Consider the following 21,174-nt stretch of genomic DNA (forward strand, 5'->3'; position numbering starts at 1 on the left):
ATCTTCGTACTATTACTGTACAGGAGTGAGCCACAGACTATCAGGCACATTATTTTGTGTTTCAGAATTATATTCTGGTGCATGTACACACACACAATTTGCAGACTTCTCTTCTTTCACTCTTAGCTACTTCCAGGTTGCTTGTGACACATGTTTAACCAAGAAGGACTCTCCAGTGTCAAATGAGAAGCCGTCTTTAGAGAGGGAAGCATCTCTTGGGTTCGTGGTAGGATTGGGGGGGGTCCTAGGAGCATACACACACACACACACACACACACACACACACACACACACATACTGGAAACCCTCATCCTGAGTTCTTAGTATCTGGGGTAGGCTCGTGATGCAGGGTTGCCCCTTCATTTGCTCTGCTTCCCGTCTCTCCACATTCCAGTGGCTTCCATGACCCAGGGAAAGGAGAGGGCATGGGGCACAGATGGAGGAGGGAAGCCATGGTGAGGACAGGACAGAGTGTGATGGTGGCTGATGGTCTTTTCCAGGAGATGACCTCATGCGCTGTGTGGACCTCTACAACCAAGCCCAGTCCAAATGGTTTGAAGAGATGGTGACCACCACATTGGTGAGTGAGCAGAGATGTGTAAGCTTGTCCATTCAGGGAGTGGTGCTTGGGAGTCCCAGGGGGATGCTGGTGGGCATGCGGATGATGGTGGAATGGAGGTGGCCATAGAGGTGGTCATTGGATCCTCTCCACTGCCTCAGAGCCAAGACCTCGACTCTGGGCCAGTCTATGTGAATTCAGATCCTGCACTCCCTAGCTGCATGAACACAGGCAAGGGTTGGGTCTTACCGTACCCTCCTTGGCTGTTCCCTAAGGGGTCAGGCTCTCACCCAGGGATGCCCTCAACCAAATGTACAGTGGTGCCTTTAGGAAAGACAGCCAAGATTCAGGAAGAGTGACCCTCCCCACCCCAGGAAGGGTTGCCCGTCCCAGATAAGGGGGTGCATACAGAGTGAGGTTGGGGTAGCTGTTTGGGAGGATTGAGAGGGGAGGCCTCTGACTAAGGGGTACAGGGAATAGGCATCAGACCCCTATTTTTGCCTTATTTTTTTTTTAAGATTTGTTTGTTTTAGAGAGAAACAGAGCACAGTAGGGAGGGGCAGAAGGAGAGGGAGAGAGAGAATCTCAAGCAGACTCCCCACTGAGCATGGAGCCTGACACGGGGCTTGATCCCACGACCCTCAGATCATGATCTGACCTGATACCAGGAGTCAGACGCTCAACCGACTGAGCCACCCAGGCACCCCCTGAGTATCTCTTATGAGGAGACGGCATCTCCTCCTCAGCACCCATTGGGGTGGATGGTGAAGTGTGGTTGGCACTGGGGCCGTTGGGTTGGATGAGAAAGGAGGCCTGGCACCAGGTATCTCCTGCATTGTCCCACTGCCCAAAGCTACCGTCGTCCATCCGGCGCAGGACAGACTAACGCTCTGCATGCCAGGTGTCAGCCCACCAGAGCAGATTAGAAGCCTCCCCCAGGGACAGTGACCTAGTCTTCCTCCCGGTTAATCTCCTAATTAAGCCCCCCTGCTTTACCCTCCTTCCCGGTTAATCACCTAGGCAGTGACCTAGTTGTGCGCAGAATAGTAGTCTGATCCCCTAAATTCCAAAGATGCAGAACTATCTAGAAACCAAAGGACAAACCCTTCCTCTTCCATTTGACAACGGCCGTCCGACTCCCAGCCCCCCTGCCTCCCCTGGCCTGGTCTGTCTTCTGCACGTCAGCATTGGATGGCCAGAGGAGAGGAGGCTGCTCGGCAGAATCCCAGGGCCAAGGCCCCAAGAGACTGAGGCACAGAATCTCTGCATGTGACCCATTTGTCCACCCCACGGGAACCAAGGCTGGGGCTCCCTGGTGCAGACTCAGGAGCCTGGTTCGAACCCCGTTCCTCCCACAATGCCCTGTGCTCTGGACAAGTGAGGTTACAGATAAGGCCTCTCTCTTAAAATTACTGTGGACAGTTAAGTAACGCCGTGAAGCTCCCAGCACTCACCCCACCGTGCGGCCGGGCAGGGCGGGATTCGGGTCGCAGCAGCTGCTGTCACCGCCTCCGCCTCCCCCCTCGGCGCTGCGCGAGTTCAGCCCCAGCTCCAAGCAGGCGCACGGAGACTGGGGTTCCGTGTTCAGAGTGGGCTGGTCCCCGAGGTGAGGGCGGGCGCTCAGGGCTGTCTGGCCTCCTCCTGGGCAGGAGCTGGAGCGGCTGGAGGTGGAGAGGGTGGAGATGATCCGGCAGCACCTGTGCCAGTACACCCAGCTGCGGCACGAGACGGACATGTTCAACCAAAGCGTGAGTCCCCCGCCCCGGGCTGAGGCCACGAGGACCCCCCCACCCCCACCCCCACCCCCACCCCAGAGAGGAGCCGGGGCCCAAGGGGAGCTCCCTGGTGCAGGCGCGGCCGGCTGAGGAGCGCCTCCAAATGAATCTGTCCTGAAGGTGGCCGGTGGCACCTGGGCCTGGGGGCCACCTCTTGGGATGGGCTCACGGACTGGCCTGGACACGCGCGAGTCTATCCCACGTACGCGAGGTAGAGACCCTCCCGAGACAGACGCACGCGGCATAGAGATGGCATGCGTGGCAGAGAGGCGCCCGAGGTAGAGGCGCTAGGTAGAGACTGACGTCAGCTGTCACCCCGAGGAGAAAGAAGGTCATGACAGTTAAAATAGCTGAAGACCTTATCACCTCCCCTGGCAAATTTTTTACCAAAGAAATAAATACATAATCCAGAAATATTCAAATTCTCTAACACTCAAATTCCATTGGCTCTGTTCTTGGGTGGTAAAGGTGGGGACAGATGCAGGAGGAGGAGGAGGAGGCCCTGGACCCGGAGCCGAGTGCCACGCTGCCCCGTCACGCAGGCCTGCAGGCTGGAGGGCAGAGTGCCCGGAGGGTGTCACAGAGTGGGGGCAAGAGCCCAGGCTCCCCACTCTTGCAGCCCTGCGCCGGGCTGAACCTCCCAGGCACCTCCCTTGGAGCCCCACAGCCCCTCTAGAGAGGCTGCCGGGACAGGCCAGAAGGCGTGAGCAGCAGGGCTCGAAGGTGTTTTCCCTGGCACACCTGCCACCTCTGACTATGTCCCCTTCTCCGTCCCTTGCAGACAGTCGAGCCTGTGGACCAACTGCTTCGAAAAGTGGACCCAGCCAAAGACAGGGAGCTGTGGGTCAGAGAGCACAAGACAGGCAACATCCGCCCTGTGGACATGGAGATTTAGGCTGGCACACACAGCCCCGGGGGTCCTGCTGCAGAGAGGGGCCTGGGGTCCCACGGAGAGGCGGTGGCAGTGCGCACTGTGGGGCCCGCTGCCGAGCGCAGCCGCCCTCCCACCCACTGTCCTGGTCCCGGGCCACTGAGCTGGTGATTCCAGAAGGGCGGCCCTGCCAGGAGCTGCCCGCATTCCCAGGCCAAGAAGACGGATCCACAGCCCTGCCCCGTCTCCGAGGCCGTCGCCCCCACCCCGACTCCTGTGTTCTGCTTCCTGCTCCCAAGACAGACTGAGGCTGGAACTGGGTGTGGTCCCTGCTGAGCACCCTAGGGGTCACCTCCCCACCCAGAGCCAGCTGTGTCACACACTTGTGCCCCTGGAAGCCCCAAGGCCTGTCTTCTAGCTGCCCCCCTGGTGTCCCAGGCTTTGGAGGGTCATGGCAGAAAGGTCCCTGTCTTCAACCAAGTATCAGGATCAGAATCATGGATAGAAGGCACCGTTCAGCTCCCCAGCCCACACCCAGAATTCTTTGCAGCCCACCCTCTTTATTTTCTTCCCCTTATGTTCTGAGAGCCCAAATCTGGGCTCTTCTTTGCCACTTTCCATCATCTGGGAGTCTTGGGAATAAGGCCTGGCTCCTCTCTTGGCCCAGACCGACCCTGCCTGGAGAGGTCAGGATGGAACTACCTCATTCACATCAGCCCCAACCAAGTCAGAGTGTTGAGTCGCGTTTCCTATTAGGTCAGGCATCTTCTGTAAAGTCTCCGGGCTGGAAACCCCAATCCACCCAACCCTCAACTGCTTCCTCAGGGAAGCTCCCTCCTGCCACCCCTGCCCCCTCCCGGGCTCTTCTCAGGGCCCTGTGTCAGCGCCCTGTGGAAGGCAGGTTGGGGTTTGTCCCTCCCCAGATGTGGCTTGCTTTCCCTGGTGGGCACCAAACAGGCATGGCATATTCTCACGGCCACAGTGGGTTGTCACCCTACAGGCAGTGTCCTGCCACCTTGGTCTCAGCTCCTCCTGCACGTTCCAAAGCCCTGCACAGAGCCCTGCTTGATGTTAATATCATCTTCCCCCCTACCCCCATCTCCCAGATCCCCACAAAATCCGGTGACTTGGGAAGCTTTCAGCACGCCGTTGGGTCCTCACTCATCACTCTCCCTTTATAGAAACACAGCAAACACATTCTCCATCACATCTAAGCACCATGAGGGGACCAGAAGAAGAAATGTCCCTCCCCCCGCTCCGCCCCTTCACCACCACCCCAGAGGTGGTCACGTAGCCAGCAAAGGGCAGATTCTAGCCCAGAACCCACACCCTGAGAACCCATCCTTCTTAACTCCTCTTTCCCTTTGATTACTTGGATGTGCAGGGTCCATATACCCCCTACTAGGGCAGGATCCTAAGAGCATGACTCCCGGGGTCCTTTGGTCTTCATGCTGGGAATTGTTGCCTCACTCATCTTGAGTCCTTGGGCACCTCTTTCATTGAGTCAGAATTATGTCCTCACAGTTTAGAGTACAAAGATGCTGAATATCCTAGAGTGAGCCAAACTGTCCCCTGTCCTACTAAAACACCCTAACCAAAAAAGGTCCACGTGAAGGCCTTTGCCGACACGAAAGCCATGAGGGTGGATCTGTCCCCGGCAGGGAGGACCACTCCTTCCAGATCTGGGGCTGGGCTGTGACACCAGCTACCAATCTTAGGATATTATTTTTTGTTTTCTCTAGGAAAAATGGGTGCTAGTAGTAATTGCCTTGTGGCTTACTGAACTCATTTGTGGGTGATTTTCAAATGTTCAAAGCCAATAGCCTTGTTACTAACAGATATTTTGAGTGTGATATGGCTCATGGGTTTTGTTTTCTCCCTCCCATCTGAGGATTCCTGAGTCTTCTGGTCCTCCCTGGGAGACAGAGGGGGGCTCCCCAGCCCATTTTCTGAAGGTACTCCCCACCCCCACCCCACTGTCCTTAATTTGGTCTCATTAGCCTTCACAAATTTCATTTCTTTTTTTTTTTTTTTCCTGTGCTCCTTCATTCACTTCTCATTGGGGTTAGTGACTGAAGCAAACCGAAACAGTGTCCACACTCCCAAACGGGGGGGTTTGTTTCTCTTCCCTTTGTGAAGACCAGTCAATTCCTAGATTAGCAGATGGGTACGTAAGAACCTTGGCTGAGCCAAGGTCCCTTCTTGGAAACACAAGCCATAAACTTCAAAGGACATCAAAGACTTTGGCTTGTTGAAGTGATTTTACTTCCAGCCATGAGTGGCCTCGACAGGGAGAGTCGAAACAGGATTCTGCAGACCCACTGGTGATTATGGAGGTAGTTTGGAAAGCACTTTACAGGTGTTAAGTTGGGGGCATCGATCAGTATATTCCCCAAGTCCCACCCTGCCAGGACCTACTGCCTTGTTTTTCCAGATTTCTGGAGATCATTGGACCTATGCTATTGGGGTTTATTGACATACAGTGACACCCACCCTTTGGAAGGATACGGTTCTGTGAATTTTGACAGACCTCGTCTTAACGACCAGCCACCAAAACCACAAGATTTCTATCACTCCCAAAAATTCCCTCTGACTCCTTTATAGCCGGTCTACACCTGCTTCCCTTCCTGCACCCTGGCAACCACTGATGGATTATCTGACCCTGCCGTTTGCCCTTTCTAGAATGCTGTACAAAAGGAGTCCCCGATGCAGCCCTCGAGTCTGGCTGCTTTTCCTTGGCTTCATGCTTTGGGGTCACACACATCGTGTGTGTGTCACTAGCTTGTTCCTTCGTCTCGCAGAACCGCACTATGTTGCATGCGTCCTCGCTTGGGGAAATGCTCTGTTGGGCCTGGAGGCTCCTGGCCCAAGGGTCTTCAGCTTGTTTGCACGGCTTCTTCCTCCGCCTCCCAAGGCGCCTCCAAATGCCAGCTGTGCCCACGGTAGCCCTTGGAGCTCACACTTGGCCTTAGTGGCTCATTTCAGGGTTTTGTGCAGAAAGGGGCCAGGGGTTGGGGAGGGGTGCCTCCCACTTAAGCTACAGCCTGAGGTTTGCACCTCAGCTGGTAAGCCCACGCAGTCCTGGGGGCCCTCCCTTTGGCTCACAAAGCCTCCAGCTTCTACTGAGCATTGGGTATGGGAGGTGAATGGACAAATGGCCGGTAAAAATGCAGGGGGCAACCTTGGGCTGGCCGTGACCTTCCCCTGGATGTCTGTTGCCTTGGCTGCAGGCTGCAGGTGTGCGTTCTGGTCTCCCCAGCCTCCTCCAGCTACTGCACTCCCTCCGCCTACCCTTCTCGCTCCAGTTCTGTATCCCACACCATCATGCTTGACCTGAGCCCCATCTGTGTGATTGTGCATGGTAGTGTCTGAAATCCTCACGAGAGGGATACCCTGGGACTTCTCTTGTGTGCAGACCCAAATGGAGCCGAAATGAAGAGTTTCCTGAGCTGTTGAGAATGAGGTAGTTCCTCCTCGGGCCCAGAAGGGAGCACTCATAAGTCATCACCTTGGGGGTCTCATCCCCTGATCTTTGATCTCGTGTCCTGAGGTCTGTGTCCAAGGAGCCAGGACAAGCATGAAGACAGAGCCTCTTCCCGTGAGCTTCCTGATACTGCTGGAGCCTTGCTCCGCTGGTGGTCACACTGAGCCTGTGCCTGCTGCCCTTGGGTGGTGGCAGGTGGTGACAGAGATAGGACCCAACCCAGCTAACACCGGGCTAGCTATGGGCATGACCCCCAAGGTGATGACTCCGCCAAGCCATGTCCCGATTGTGCCCTGCTTGCTGAGAGGTGAGCCCTTGGAGGCAACCAGGCACCCCTCTACCCCCTACCCCACCAAGCAAATGGAAGATATTCCTGGATCCAGGCCAGGGAAGGTGTGAGCCATGGAGCCCAAGTCCGCCGGGGTCCCATGCTTCTTGGACACTTCTGGGTTGAGTTTTGGCAGGTAGGGCTTGCAGGATCAGCAAGCGAAAGACACAGGTGAAAAGAACCCTTTAGAGGCCGGGGTGTGGCCAGGTCAGGAACCTTTGTTGCAGGGTCCCTCTGAGGGAGCTGGGTTGTGATGACCTTTGGATCTCTCCCTGTGTGCTGTTCAGGGGACGCTGACCCCTTGTGTTTGAGGGACGTCCCTAAAAGGATTGCAGTGAGAGTGCAAAGGATCTGGGCACATGGGTGTGGTCGTGGAGACGGTGTGACACGGGGGCGGAGAGGGAAGGGATACGGTGCCAGGGCAAGAGCACTGGACCGGCCCCGCCCTGCTGCCTCGTTGGTCCTATAACCCGCAATGAAGTCGCGTTCCCTCCCGGGACCTCCGTGCTCCCTCATCTGTCAAGCAGGGACGTGTCCTTCCCGGCATCACACGCAGCCGACTGGCTCCTGGGAGCTGTGGCCTCCGGCAGCCGTGCGGACCCGGGAGCAGACACTCAGAGGGACACCGGCTGTCCGCGGTGGTGACGGGGTCCCAAATTGGCATCGCTTCCCTCCCCTGAGGAGGGAGATGCGGGGGCGGGACCGGGGCATTGAGGGGGCAGCCCTTTCACCGACCAGCACATCAGCAAACCCTAGGACAGTGGGATTTTCTAACAAAATAAACTTGCTTATTTGGTCTGTTTTCTGTAACTTTTGCTAAATACTTTATACATTTTTAATGTTAAAGAGCTGTGTCTCCTGCCAGCATTTCTCATCCCGGTATGACTGTGTTTACTTCACATTGTATACCCTTCCACCCTCTGGCTGCCTAGATCAGTAAATAAAATTGATGTACTATAATTTATAAGTAACACTGTTGAAACTCTGATCCCTATGGAGGCTGTAACCCCCCCCGAATTTCTCCCTCCCCGACCACCCCACCGACCCCTGCCACCCTCTAATAGCATTTGTGTGTATTAATGCTAAAGAATTAAATGTTTAAAGGGTTTACATTTTGAAGCCGTTTGCTATATATAATTGTTCTGCATTATTATAAAGCGTTTTCAGGAAGTGAAAGGCTCTCTCATTCCCCCCCAACCCCGGCCCACCCCCGCCTCGCTCTGGCTCTGTGTGTACACTTGAGATGCTTAGATTCATCCCATGTAAAATAAACTGTCCAGAGACACTGGGTCCTGCTGGGTGACCCTCCTTCCTGGAGGGCTGTCACACTCTCCTTTGTATAAATGGTCTCAGCGATCCCTCTAGGCTCCCAGGGTTGGTGATAATCTTATGCCTCATGTTTTAGCAGAGGGCACCTGGGCGCAGATCCGCCCCTCAGATGGGTACCATGCTGCTGGACCCACAGCCCCCTCCCGGCCCCCTCCCCTGGGGACTTCTATCCCTGTGGACAGAAAGGGCTCCTGGCTATTGTTTCTTTGCTCATCCATCATCCGAGCATGCAGCCATTATTGACCACCTGCTAGACGCCAGACACCCCTTCACGTCAATAAGTGAAATGGATAAAGAGCCCGGCACTCCTGGACGTGGCTTTCTAGCAGAGGGAGAAGCAAAAACAGTTCACAGAGTAACTAATCCAGCACGAGTGTGGAAGGCGTTCCGTGTTAGGGAGAAAGGATACGAGGATTGGTAGTTTCAGGGATGACTCTGGGTAAGTTGTAATATTAAACAGGGCAGTTGGGGCAGCCTTATTGGGAAGGTGACATTTGGTCAAAGGCCAGGAGACCCCAGGCTGGGGGGGTGGGGTGGGGGGAGCCCAGCAGGTTGCTGGGAGAATATTCTAGGCAGGAGATGGCCTGGTTATAGGTGGTGAGAGTGGAAGAGGGACACCTGGGTTGGGGATGCTGTGGCCGGAGTAGACGGACGGTGGGCGGGGGCAGCTTCTGCAGGGCCTTATGAGCCCCTGAAGGACTCTGACTTTCACGCTGGGGCGGAGAGCGGCGGAGAGGGGTCCAAGCCAAGGAGCGTGCGGCCTGACTTCACGGCTGTAGGACAGGCTGTAGGAATGTTGGAGACCAGGATGGAAGCAAGGAGGCAAGGAAGCTGGCCCGGGAGGGGCAGGGGGCCTGCAGGAGGTGGTCACAGTGGAAGTTGAGGGGAGCAGTCAGGATCTGGATGAGCTTTGAAGGCAGTGCCTACACGGTTCTTGACAGATGGGGTGGGGTGTGCCAGAGGGGCACCGAGGATGACTCCAAGGACTTCAGTCCAAGCCACCAAAAGGGTGGACTGCCATGTGCTGCAACAAGAGGGCCAGGGGAGAAATGTTCCTTCCCATCCTCTGCCACACACCCACCCCCTCTATACCCCCTTTCCCGGCCCAGTGCAGACTGGTGTGTGGGCTCCGGTTCCAGGCCAAGGGAAGAAGGGTCAGCCCATCCTTTGTACCAGAGCAGAAGAAGGTAGGGAAGCGGGGGTGAGTGCTGGGGGCCGCCCCCTCCCCACCACCCCCCGAGCTCCAGGCTTGGGGGTGCCACAGGGCCAGCCTCTACGAAGAGATCGCTTCTTTCAAGGAGGGGGGAGACACAAACTGAGGTCCTCTGGTTGGAGGGCAGTCCTTTGGGGTTCGAGCAGAGTTTATGGCCACAACTCAGACTTAACAAATCCGTTCACAATACATCATCTCCAACAACTTGTTTGCCTAAGGAGCATAAGCATAAACTCTCCCTCTGATAGAAGATGTTTATGCAGGTTTTCAAACAAACCCCCAGGTCATGACTCCTCTCCTGGAAGCATCAACACAGCTGCCTGTGGTCCCATCCCAAGGCTGGGCCCCTCCTGGGCACAACCTGAGGAATGTGGGCCAGAGGTACCAGGCTGCTTCCCACCTGGGTCCAGTCCTTCATTCTTGCCCTCAGCCAGGGCGCAAGGGCCTCCAGGACTCTGGCTGCTTTCTGCATTAAGCCAGGGCCCTGTCTCCTTGCCCACTGGCTCTTCACCTACAGGGATGGAGCTTCTTGCCCGCTGGCTCAGGCCTCCTTGAGAAAGGAGTTGTTGTAAGGTGATGCAAAGACCCCAAATGGAGAGCCTGGCCGAACAGGGCTTTCCTTCTGGCTTTGCTGCTTAGCAGCCCTGTGACCCAGGCAGGCTCCATTTCTTCCCTGTAATATCCTCTTCCTCTCATCTGCAGGCTTGGTATGGACAAGAGTGGCACCAGAATGCACTTAAAAAAAAAAACAAAAAAGAATATTTATTTATTTATTTATTTATTTATTTATTTATTTTATTTACTTATTTGAGAGAGTGCATAGTGGAGTAAGGGCACAGGGAGAGAATCTCCAGCAGACCCCACATTGATCCCAGAACCTGATGTAGGGTTCGATCCCACGACCCTGAGATCATGACCTGAGCCAAAACCAAGACCTGGATGTTTAACCTACTGAGCCACCCAGGTGCCCTGCCAGGAGGCACTTCTAATCACCTCCCACACCTGATTCTGAGACAAAGGGCAAAGCCTCTGACCCCACTTTCGTGGGCTGGGGTAGATGGGTTGGTTGGTTGGTTGGTTGGTTGGTTGGTTTCTGAGTGTGGTGACTGATTTATTTCCAACTGCTCTTGAGAACAAACACTTTGCTACAGGATAGTGAAAGTCTTGGGAAAAAAAAAAAGATCTTCTATTAAGAAATGATATGCTTTCACAAACTAATAAGAAAAAATAATAAGTACACACACACACACACACACACATGCACACACTCCTAACATTTAGGCCTCCTGAGAAATACTCTGGAACCATAGGGGTCAGCACTGAAAAATCCAGAAACAATGGGCCATAATCCCATATGAACACATGCAAATGGCTTTGAACATGGGCAAACCCTTCCATGGGTGGCGCAGGCCTCACCACTCGGCACTGTCTCTGATTCACCCGTGTTGCTCACTCCCTCCACCTTCTGGCCCTCCAAGCAGTTTGTATCCTTGTTGTAGATGAGTAACAAAAACTAACATATTGTGCGTGCCTGGCTCTCTTCTAAGTGTTTTGTACATATTAGCTCATTTTAGCCTCAAAATAACAATGAGGCAGACACTATTATTATGCCCATTCACTCGGAATATTCACAGGGGCCCCAAGCTGCCAGGCACCATTCTGGTGATGGAGAGGCGGCTGGGAACAAAACAGACAGAACCCCTGCCTCCGACGGAGCTTCCATTCTGGTGCGGGGACACACAGCACATAGAGTGATTAAAAGTGAGTCGGAAGGGGTACTTATGAGGAAGAGACATAAAGTGGGGCTTGGGGGCACGGTGTGGTGTTGTAAACAGAGTGATCCATCCAGGCCTTGCTGAGGAGGTGACATTTGAGGAAAGCCATAAAGGAGGTGAAGGACTAGGAGACCATTCTAGGCAGAGAGAGGTTAAGAAACATGCCTAAGGGGATCCCTGGGTGGCGCAGCGGTTTGGCGCCTGCCTTTGGCCCAGGGCGCGATCCTGGAGACCCGGGATCGAATCCCACGTCGGGCTCCCGGTGCATGGAGCCTGCTTCTCCCTCTGCCTATGTCTCTGCCTCTCTCTCTCTCTCTCTCTCTCTGTATGACTATCATAAATAAATAGAAAAAAAAAAATTAAAAAAAAAAAAAAAAAAAGAAACATGCCTAGGGTCACACAGCCAGGAAATCACAAAGCCAGGATTTGAACTTCGGGCTGGCTCTGGAGCCTGGCTTTTTTTTTTTTTTTTTTTTTAAATTCAATTTGCCAGCATACAGTATAACAGCCAGTGCTCATCACATCACGTGCCCTCCTTAATGCCTGTCACCCAGGTACCCCCTCTCCCCACCCCTCCCCTTCTGCAACCCTCAGTTTGTTCCAAGAGCCTGCCTTTTCACGACTGCAGCATAGAGCTCAATGCAAGATGCCATGCCTGCCCCTGGCACCCTCAGAGTTTGGGGGAAAGAGAGGTCATGAGCACGGTGACTCCTGGAGAGCTGAAGTCAGGGAGGACCAGGGAGAGGCAAGGAGCAGCAGGAGAGACCAAGGCTTTGGCTCTGAAGCTTCTGACCTCCTGTCCTGTCCTCCCCGAAGGCCAAGATGGATTGGCGACCTGCTGTCAGCTCTTTCTTTTAATCTGGAGGTGGGGGGGTAGTTCTTGGAGCCTACCCCCTCCCCCGTCCTGGCCCCTCCTCCCTCCAAGTACTGGGGTGAACCAGCCACAAATCCTCTAATCCACCAGCACCTCCGGGTCTGTCTCCAGCTGCAGAAGACCACATCACTCGCCACCCACCCAGCCAGCCCAGCCAGCCAGCGCTGCCCGGCCGGGCCCAGGCGGCCTCACCCATGGGGAACAGCAAGAGCGGAGCCCTCTCCAAGGAGATCCTGGAGGAGCTGCAGCTGAACACCAAGTTCACAGAGGAGGAGCTGTGCAGCTGGTACCAGTCCTTCCTGAAGGAGTGCCCCAGTGGCCGCATCACCAAGCAGGAGTTTCAGAGCATCTACTCCAAGTTCTTCCCTGAGGCAGACCCCAAGGCCTATGCCCAGCATGTGTTCCGCAGCTTCGACGCCAACAGCGACGGCACCCTGGACTTCAAAGAGTATGTCATCGCCTTGCACATGACCTCGGCCGGCAAGACCAACCAGAAGCTTGAGTGGGCCTTCTCGCTCTACGACGTGGACGGCAACGGGGCCATCAGCAAGAGCGAAGTGCTAGAGATCGTCATGGTCAGTCGCGGCCTCCCCCGCACAGCGGAACTGGGCTCCCCCGGGGTCCTGGGTCCAGGGGGTTCGGGGGGTCGGGTGGGGGCGGTGTCCACAATCTAGGGTCCTGCTGCTGCCGCTGCTGCTCAAGGGGACGGGGCTGACCGTATGGAGTGGGGATCCAGGCTGCGGGGGTCAGGGGCTCCAAGTGTGCGAGGAGGGGTCTCCAGTACGTGGGTCACTTCCCCACAGCTTCTCTTCCTCCTAAAGAAGAATCTGGGTATTTTGTGTTAATTAAATTTTGTTTCCTTCCTTCCCTCTATTCTTTCCTTCCTTCCTTCCTTCCTTCCTTCCTTCCTTCCTTCCTTCCTTCCTTATCTTCATTAAACCATCTTGCAAACCTTCAACAGTACCTATCCAGATTCTTCCACAGTTAGCTTTAAGCACATAATGTGTTTCAAATACAGAGTAGGGGATCCCTGGGTGGCTCAGCAGTTTAGCATCTGCCTTTGGCCCAGGGTGTGATCCTGGAGACCCGGGATCAAATCCCACATCAGGCTCCCTGCATGGAGCCTGCTTCTCCCTCTGCCTGTGTCTCTGCCTCTCTCTCTCTGTGTCTCTCATGAATGAATAAATAAAATCTTAAAAAAAAAAAAAGAAAGAAAGAAAAAAAAAAATACAGAGTAGAAGGAGGCCAGCTTTGGGGGTCATGAACATTTGGGGGTTCCTGTCCTCTTAGTCTTTAGAGCCAGGGGCAGGCCACATCACCCCCGGGGGCCTCCACTTTCTCACCTGCTGCCCTGTGTTCTGGACTGAGCCTCTGCAGGAGCCTTGCTGGCCAGCACTTCCAAAACACACTCTCCCCCTGCCCCACACTGGCCTGGCAACCTATCGTTTGTTGCGAAGATCACAGGGATCTTAAGAATACTTTTATTTAATAGGTAAGTAATTTGTAAACCCTAGAAATATATGCAGGAGACAATTGAAATTGCCTTTAATTCTATCATCTGGAGGGAGCTACTGTCAATGTATTAACGTATACAATCCCAGCCCTTTAAAAAAAAAAGATTTTATTTATTTATTCATGAGAGACACAGAGAGAGAGGCAGAGACACAGGCAGAGGGAGAAGAAGGCTCCCTGCGGGGTATGGTGTGGGACTCGATCCCAGGACCCCGGGGTCATGCCCTGAACCGAAGGCAAACACTCAACCCCTGAGCCACCCAGGCATCCTACCATCCTAGTCCTTTATCTGTATATATATATTTAAAAATAATTTTAGAACTATGATATATAAGACGTTTTTCTCAGTTATTATTTTGTTACAATTTCCCTATCAAGAAATGGTTTCTTCAAAACCATTTTGAATGGCTGCTTAGAGTTCTGTCTTATGGGACACCTGGGTGGCTCTGCAGTTGAGCATCTGCCTTCGGCTCAGGCTGTGACCCCGGGGTCCTGGGATCGAGTCCCATATCGGGCTCCCTAAAGGGAGACTGCTTCTCCCTCTGTCTGTGTCTCTGCCTCTGTCTCGTGTCTCTCATGAATAAATAAATAAAACCTAAAAAAAAAAAGAATTCCATCTTATGGAAAGGCCATAAAATTACCTAACCAGCCCTGTACTTTTGGACAATTAAGATGTTTCTATTTTTTTTTCTTATGATGGCATCTGTATTCCCCTTCACTTGGCATCTCTTCCTGGCATCTACTAATCCCCCAGCCCATTTCATTGCATTATTCCCCTAATTCTGTTCCTGGTAAAAAGGAGAAGAATGTCTTTTGTAGTTTATCTCATTTTTTGGTGCATTTGTAATCCTGCTTGTGTTTGCATGGTTCTCCCCCTGATTAGGAGAGATCATAAACCAAGCAGCCAAGCAGGCAGCCTCTGGGCAGCAGACCTGACTTAGGCCTCACGTTAAGGGTGGGGACGTCCCTGGAATCCGGGCACTACCCACAGAGCGAGCTCCCTTGGCTTGGCAGGTGGCCTGGTGCAGGGAGCATGACCACCAACAGGACGTCAGGCCCAGTGGTGGCCTACAAGTTGGTGCTCCTTGAGGAAAAGGAAGAGGAAGGGAAAGAGGGAGAGGTAAGGGTAGTATCCACAGTATCCACGGCTGAGGCAGTGCAAGCTGGTGCAGGGCTGCTCAGTTCATTAGATCACGTGGTCGCTGCCCCGGGAGTCCAAAGTTGCAGGTTCTAATCCCAGTTACACCACTAACTAGCTATGTGGCCTTGGAAAAACCTCGAGGCCCAGGGTAAGGACTGGATAGCTCTTTCTCCGAGGTCCTGACAGGCTGTCCTTGGAGTTAGAAACTGGGCGAGGCAGGCAGGCACTTTCAGAGTTTAGCTGTGGGGCCGGTACATGGTTCCCCAGGCTCAGGACTGAGATGGAACCCGGCACCCACAGTTGGGTTGCTGGGCACCCCCGGGCTCTGAATGCTGCTGGCCGAGGCTGCTGCCCAGAGCTGCTGAGTTTGCTCCTCTTGCTATAGCATGTTGGTGCTGAAACTTCCCAGACCTGCTCGCCCTCCCTCCAGGCTAATGTCACAGGCAACACTGCCCCTGCCCGAGTGTGTGCAAGGTGCCCCCAACTCCACCCAACACGCTTGCCTGCACCCCTAGTCTGCCCCAACGCTGAGCACATGGGCTGGAATGGGCTCAGGAGCCACTCAGGTGTCCACTCTGGCCTGGCTGGGCTGGACTTAACGAGCTGATGGGATCCTATAACCTGGAGCTGGCAGGGCACATTGAGACCACCTTGTCCCTCTCTGTTCTCCAGCCCCTTGGATGCTCTCCAAGTGATAGAGTGCAAGGATGAAGGTTCTAGAACCAAACTGCCTGGTTAGAATCTCCGTTTCTTCATCTGTAAAATGGGGCCAATGAAACCCACCTCAAAAGGCCATTGTGGAGGTTACGTGTACAAGGGCATGTTACGCGTTCCATGAACATTAGCCGTTGTCACCATAAGCCAACCCAGCTGGGCAACCAAGGTACCACAGGGACCCCAAAGAAGCCATTTGAGGTGGCTGCTGTGGGATTATCAGAAAGCTTTTTGTTTTGTTTTGTTTTGTTTTTAAGATTTTATTCATTTATTCATGAGACAGAGAGGCAGAGGCAGAAGGAGAAGCAGGCTCCCTGAGGGGAGCCCGATGAGGAATTTGATCTCAGGACCCCGGGATCATGATCTGAGCTGAAGGCAGATGCTTCACTGACTGAGCCACCCAGGCACCCAAGCTTTTTGTTTCTTATCTCATTTTCATTTTTTTTAAATAAAATGAAAGTATTGTTTCTACAGGGTCAGGAAATTCCATAGGTGTAGAGAAGGGGCAAAATAAGTGAAAGCCTTCTTTACCCCTTCACTCTGTTCCCTGTCCCTTCTGAGGATCTAAAAAATACAGATTCCCCAACTCTGCTCCCCTGGGCAGGCTGGGGCCTGGGAATCTGTATTTTCACCTCTGCTTGGGGGGATATCTGGCCCTGGGCATGGGGGTGGGGGAGGGTAACCCCTGCTTCTCCTTCTGATGGGAACTTCCTCTTTATGTACTGCAGGCTATTTTCAAAATGATCAGTCCTGAGGATGTGAAGCAACTTCCAGAGGATGAGAACACCCCAGAGAAACGAGCAGAGAAGATCTGGGGATTCTTTGGAAAGAAAGATGATGGTGAATTCCTTCCCCCTTAAAAGCGTCTGGTTTTAGAGTCATGGGCTGTTTCCTGGAGGCCCCAGTGAGATTGGTCTTCCTAGGGCCAAGGGGATCCCTCCTCACGGCATGCACTGCAGGGCTATCTGAGTCCCTGGGGGAGAGGGGACCCCTCATCTTGGCATGCACTGCAGGGATCTCTGCATCCCTGGGGGTGCAGGGGGACAGTAAGCAGACCAGCCCAGCTCCGCTGTCCCCCTGGAGCAGATGCTGCTGGTGGGGACTGGTGCCACATCCCCCTTGCCCCTTGACTCCATCACCGCCGAGCTCCCTGGGGCAGGGGGAAGGTCTGGATTCTGGAAGGCCAGGGAAGGAAAGGCACCTTAGAGCAGCGTTAGCGCCGGGGGAAGAATGGCTAAGTCAGGACAGCAGCTCCTTAGCCAAGGGCGTACCCACTGCGGGGTTACGGGCTCTGCAAACCACTTTCTGTTTCAGCGGAAGTGCTCACCTAGACGCCTGGGTGTACCTTACTTGGTTCCTAAAATGCTTTCTGCACAGTGAGGACAGGGCAAAGCTTCAGCTCGGCCTGTGTCTGAAGGGGCGTCGAGTCCCAAGTCAGCAGGATCTCAGTTTACCTGCTTTTACGCCGGGGAGTTAATTTGGGTTCCGACAGATGGAATTAGATTTAGATTGGGTTGGAAGCGATTTATTGAGAACTGGCCTTCGAGGGAAAGGAGGGGCTGGAGGAGCCTGGGGAGGCCCAGACTGCAGGGCAGCGGGGCCCCGAGTAGAGAGCCCAGGGCCGCTGAAGACTTGAGGCCACAGCCCTGCTTTTGAAGGTTTTGGCAAAGCCAGGGGAGCCCCCGGGGGCCCCTTCTTCCACAGGCCGGCCTGCCTCGGTCCCTCCAATGCCCCTGCTCAGTCTTTGGCCACGAGCAGCCCTTGGAGAGGTGGGGTCTCCCTGAAAACAGGGAGGCATTCCAGAACAGGGCAGCTGGTCTGCAGGTGCGTGATGCTCAGGCCAACGCAGGCAGCACTGCAGAGGGGCGGCGTGGGCACGGCTGCAAGCTGGGCGGGGAGCCCCCCGACATGTGGGGACCTGGCAAGTGGCTGCCCGTTCTTGTAGCTTCCAGCTGGTTGCTGCCACCTGGGGACCCGCAGCCCCGCGGGGCCTCCTCAGCTGATTCTCTAAGAGAGAAGCCGGCACTGGAGATTTTGAGAACCTGAAGGGCCTCACTTGGTGACATATGGCCCACGCACCTCTGCGCAGCCAGTGTGGGCTCCTTCTGTGGTCTCCGGGACAGGCCTGGGCAGGTCGGGAGGAGGGGCAGGTGCAGGGGGCCCCGGCGCCACCAATCTGCAGTCCAGGAAGAAGCCTGAGGAGTAAGAAGGTCATTGCCAAGGGCCTGGATCCGGGGGAAAGCAGACGAGGTACCTGGGCGAGCATTCAAAGCAGTTGATCGTTCCCAGTGCCAGTCCTGTGCCCCACTGACTTCGCAGTGAGCACCTCCTTCAACTCTGCTGCGTGGGTGTAGTGGTCCCAGCCTCCATGTCTCCTCCCCTTCCGGAACCTGCTCCCCCCTTCCTCCTCCTCCTTCTTCGCACCATGTGGCCCCTCCCCCACTGACCCCATCTGGGAGGACCAGACATCTCTCAGGTCTGCCAGGTGCTATGTCCCCCTGTTATACTTGCTACCCTGAAAACCAACCCAGGTGAATGCCACAGTCACGGGAGGTGGTGGTGTTTGGAGGCCGAGATTTTCAGATGACCCCCTCCGGAAACAGCACCTCACTCCACAATCAGGTTCTTGACCGTGGCAGTTTCAAGCTCTACCTGAGGCCGATAAGGCAGCTGAGACTTTAAAGCCCAAATTTCACTACCCGGACCTGTGCAAGGACAAGGACCCCATTCTGGATCCTCACCCGGGAGGGATTAAGGGTGTCAGAGAGGCGCAGAGCACAGGCCACTGGAAATCCAGTTGGTTCAGCCAAGCTTGTTGAGCTCGGTGCAGGCAGTGTGAGCATCACCATCTGCAGAGAGAAGCACCTGTCTCTTTCTGGAGTTATTTAGACGTGGGAGTGTCTCCGCATCAGACCAAGAGTTTCCTAGAACAGGGACTCTGTCTCATTCCTTTCTGAGCCACCCCCTTGCAGTGGCCTCAGCCCCAAGCACAGTGGCTTCAGCACAGAGGAGCTGTCAGCCCCCTGCTGGGAGGGAGGCAGAGAGACCTCACTAGGGACCAGGCTCTCCTGGGCTGGTCCTCTCATTAACCCTTTGCTGCTGGTTTGAGGGGAGGTCCGGGGATCCTGGGAAGGAGCTGGGTATCTGGGGGTGATGGGTTGTACCCTCAGGGGCACAGAAATTCAGTGTTTTCGTAACAGATACCTCCGCACGGGGCATGCTGGCCAGCACCAGCCTTGCTGTGACTTGGGACAGCCGAATCTGACTGCAGCCTTTCTTCTCCTCCTATGCACAGATAAACTTACAGAGGAGGAGTTCATCGAGGGGACCCTGGCTAATAAGGAAATTCTGAGACTGATCCAATTTGAGCCTCGAAAAGTGAAGGAAAAATTAAAAGAAAAGAAACCCTGATGTTGACTGCTTGGCCCTCCCCGCCCCCCGCCCCCGTCTCCCCCAGCACAGAAACCCCCACGTGAGCACGTGCACATGCCCCAGGGGCCAAGGGGGCTTCCTTGGCCTTAGCATCCCTCCTCCTCTTCTACCCCCCACCTCCGGTCCCCAGGGCCCATGCCTCGGTGATAATCCCAGGATTAGGTCACAGGAGTCCTCAATATCACCCCCCACCCCGTGTAAGCTCCTTTGTGGGTTGCTGGGTAAGCAGGTTCCAATAAATGTGAGAGGAGCTGGGCACACAGCTGGGTTGTTCTTGAGCTGGAAAGGGAAATGATTTCTGTCGACTGGGCCTCAGACACAAGGGTGCATGGCCCCTGCGGCCACAGGCTGGGGTGCTGGGCCTGGTGTGACAGGGAAGCAGGCAGCACGGGGGACTGTAACACTACAAGACACCATTTCAGGCAGTCAGGTGACCCTGGAGATGTGCCAAGTCAGAGAGGCTGACTCCTCCAGAGAGTTGAGGAAGGTGTTCCCAGATAGAAACATTTCAGTTAAGGCCCCATGGCCTGCAGGTGGGGGGTTGGGGGAGGATGGGAGTCAGGAAGCACGGGGTCCCAGAGGGCAGCCCCCTCAGAGACACTGAGGCAGGAATGAAAATGTCACATTCCAGGACTGGAAAAGGCCAGGGTAGCCAGGGAGCCCAGGGAGGAGCCCAGGGAGGAGCCCTGGGAGGAGGGATAGCTAACTGTGAGTTATGCCTAAAAGGTAGGCAGGGACCAGCGTGCCAGGCTTTTCTGCAGCCCATGGAAAGATGGGGCTTCTCCGTGGGGTTTGAAGTAGGAGGGACTCATGTTTGTAAGACAACCCTCTGGCCGGGAGAAATACGTCAGAGGGGCAGGACTAGGAGCCGGGAGCCTGAACATTATACTTTTACAGTCACCCCAGGAGCCCTCAGCAGAGAGGACCAGCCTGGAGAGAGTAGGACCGCTCTGGAGATAGCATCCTCCTCACTGGCTGCAGGGGGAGGAGGGATGACAGGAGTGGCCGGAATGGCAGACAGCAGCCAGGTTTGTGGCCTGGGTTCTGGGTGAATAGTGATGCCATCCACCACGATGAGAAGCTCAGGGAGGGTCCTTGGTCGCAGGGTTTCAGGATATGATGACAATAAGTTCAAGTTGGATATGGTAAGAGAGGTGGGGGCCCTCATTTTGGAGATGAGGAGGAGGCCCAGAGACTGCAAGCAGCCTGCCCAGGGTCAACCAGCTAATGAGCAAAGGCTGTCTGGGTCTACCCACTGGGCTACATCGCCTTGTCACGGCTCTGGGGCCTGGGACACCTTGGAACTCCACCAGCAGGGTCTTAATAGCCTTGTACTTTTTGGGGAGGCTCATCTACTTTCTAGGCTTAAGCTCCAAAATGAGCTCAGAAAAATATATGGAGGTCCCAGACACTTGACTGACCTATATGCAACCCCCTGAGGCAGGGGAGCCTCCAATTGGGAGTGTTGGGGTGACCCCCCCACCTCCACAGTGATAGAACAATCGCCACTGCTGGAAAACACTGCTCTTCATGGAGGGTGAGTCTGGGAGCAATCCTAACACTCAGTATAGAGCCATTCCTGGGAGCCAAGCATCCTGCCCCATGGTGTAGATGGGGACACTGAAGCCACAAAATAAGAACACGTTTGGCACTTGAACTAGAGGCCCTTTGATTACACTAGGCTGCCTCAAAAGTTTGGGCCTGGACATGACAGGACAGAGAATTCTGGTTTTGCATAGGATCAGAGCTGGAAGGGGGAGAGGCTCTACACAGGATGTAGTCCAGCGGTTCTTCAAGGAAGAGAGTCATTATTAGAATTACCTGCCCAAGACACCCCTCCAGGACCAGACTAGTGAGTCACTCAGAAGAGTCAGCTCAGGGGGAGAAGGATCTTGGGTTCAGCTCAAGGTAGCTCAGGGGTAGACCCAAAGGGCTCCAGTACTCTTTCCACCACCCCACACACTGCCCTACATGAGTGAACCTCATTTGTTGGGGAGTGAGGTTGAAGGCTTTTCTCTGGGGTTGGAGCATCCATGTCATTTGAATTTAAAAGCAGAGACACAAGGGGCACCTGGGTGGCTCAGTGGTTGAACATCTTCCTTTGGTTCAGGGCATGATCCTAGGGTCCTGGGATCGAGTCCCACCTTGGGTTCCCTGCAGGGAGCCT

General features: G+C 54.7%; 2 protein-coding genes and 1 non-coding gene across 11 annotated transcripts in view; 2 read left to right on the top strand and 1 right to left on the bottom strand.

Annotated features, from left to right (window-relative positions):
- Nucleotides 1-8,136, top strand: part of GAS7 (growth arrest specific 7) — a 208,833-nt gene extending 200,697 nt beyond the window's left edge. For all 9 annotated transcript variants that reach the window (XM_077892642.1, XM_077892645.1, XM_077892646.1 and 6 more), the window contains 3 exons: nucleotides 501-580; nucleotides 2,209-2,307; nucleotides 3,116-8,136. In XM_077892642.1, the coding sequence (XP_077748768.1) occupies nucleotides 501-580; nucleotides 2,209-2,307; nucleotides 3,116-3,229 (293 nt within the window). In that variant the 3' untranslated portion in view covers nucleotides 3,230-8,136. The remainder of the gene's footprint in view (nucleotides 1-500; nucleotides 581-2,208; nucleotides 2,308-3,115) is intronic.
- On the bottom strand, nucleotides 1,171-1,261 carry TRNAR-CCU (transfer RNA arginine (anticodon CCU)). The gene is given in 2 exon segments: nucleotides 1,171-1,206; nucleotides 1,225-1,261. It is a non-coding gene; the product is annotated as a tRNA-Arg (tRNA).
- A 3,985-nt stretch (nucleotides 8,137-12,121) lies between the features above and the next one.
- Nucleotides 12,122-19,231, top strand: RCVRN (recoverin). Its single transcript, XM_077884171.1, has 3 exons — nucleotides 12,122-12,783; nucleotides 16,304-16,415; nucleotides 18,871-19,231. Exons 1-3 carry the CDS (start codon nucleotides 12,403-12,405, stop codon nucleotides 18,984-18,986), a joined length of 609 nt encoding a protein of 202 aa, XP_077740297.1. The 5' UTR covers nucleotides 12,122-12,402; the 3' UTR covers nucleotides 18,987-19,231.
- The last annotated feature ends 1,943 nt before the right edge of the window (nucleotides 19,232-21,174 follow it).

The sequence above is a fragment of the Canis aureus genome, chromosome 3 (genome assembly GCF_053574225.1).
Source record: "Canis aureus isolate CA01 chromosome 3, VMU_Caureus_v.1.0, whole genome shotgun sequence".
NCBI classification, from domain to species: Eukaryota; Metazoa; Chordata; class Mammalia; order Carnivora; family Canidae; genus Canis; species Canis aureus.

Coding starts and splice junctions, on each gene's coding strand:
- RCVRN (XM_077884171.1), top strand. CDS start 12,403: ATGGGGAACAGCAAGAGCGGAGCCCTCTCCAAGGAGATCCTGGAGGAG. Junction 12,784..16,303: donor AAGTGCTAGAGATCGTCATG/GTCAGTCGCGGC, acceptor TATGTACTGCAG/GCTATTTTCAAAATGATCAG. Junction 16,416..18,870: donor CTTTGGAAAGAAAGATGATG/GTGAATTCCTTC, acceptor TCCTATGCACAG/ATAAACTTACAGAGGAGGAG.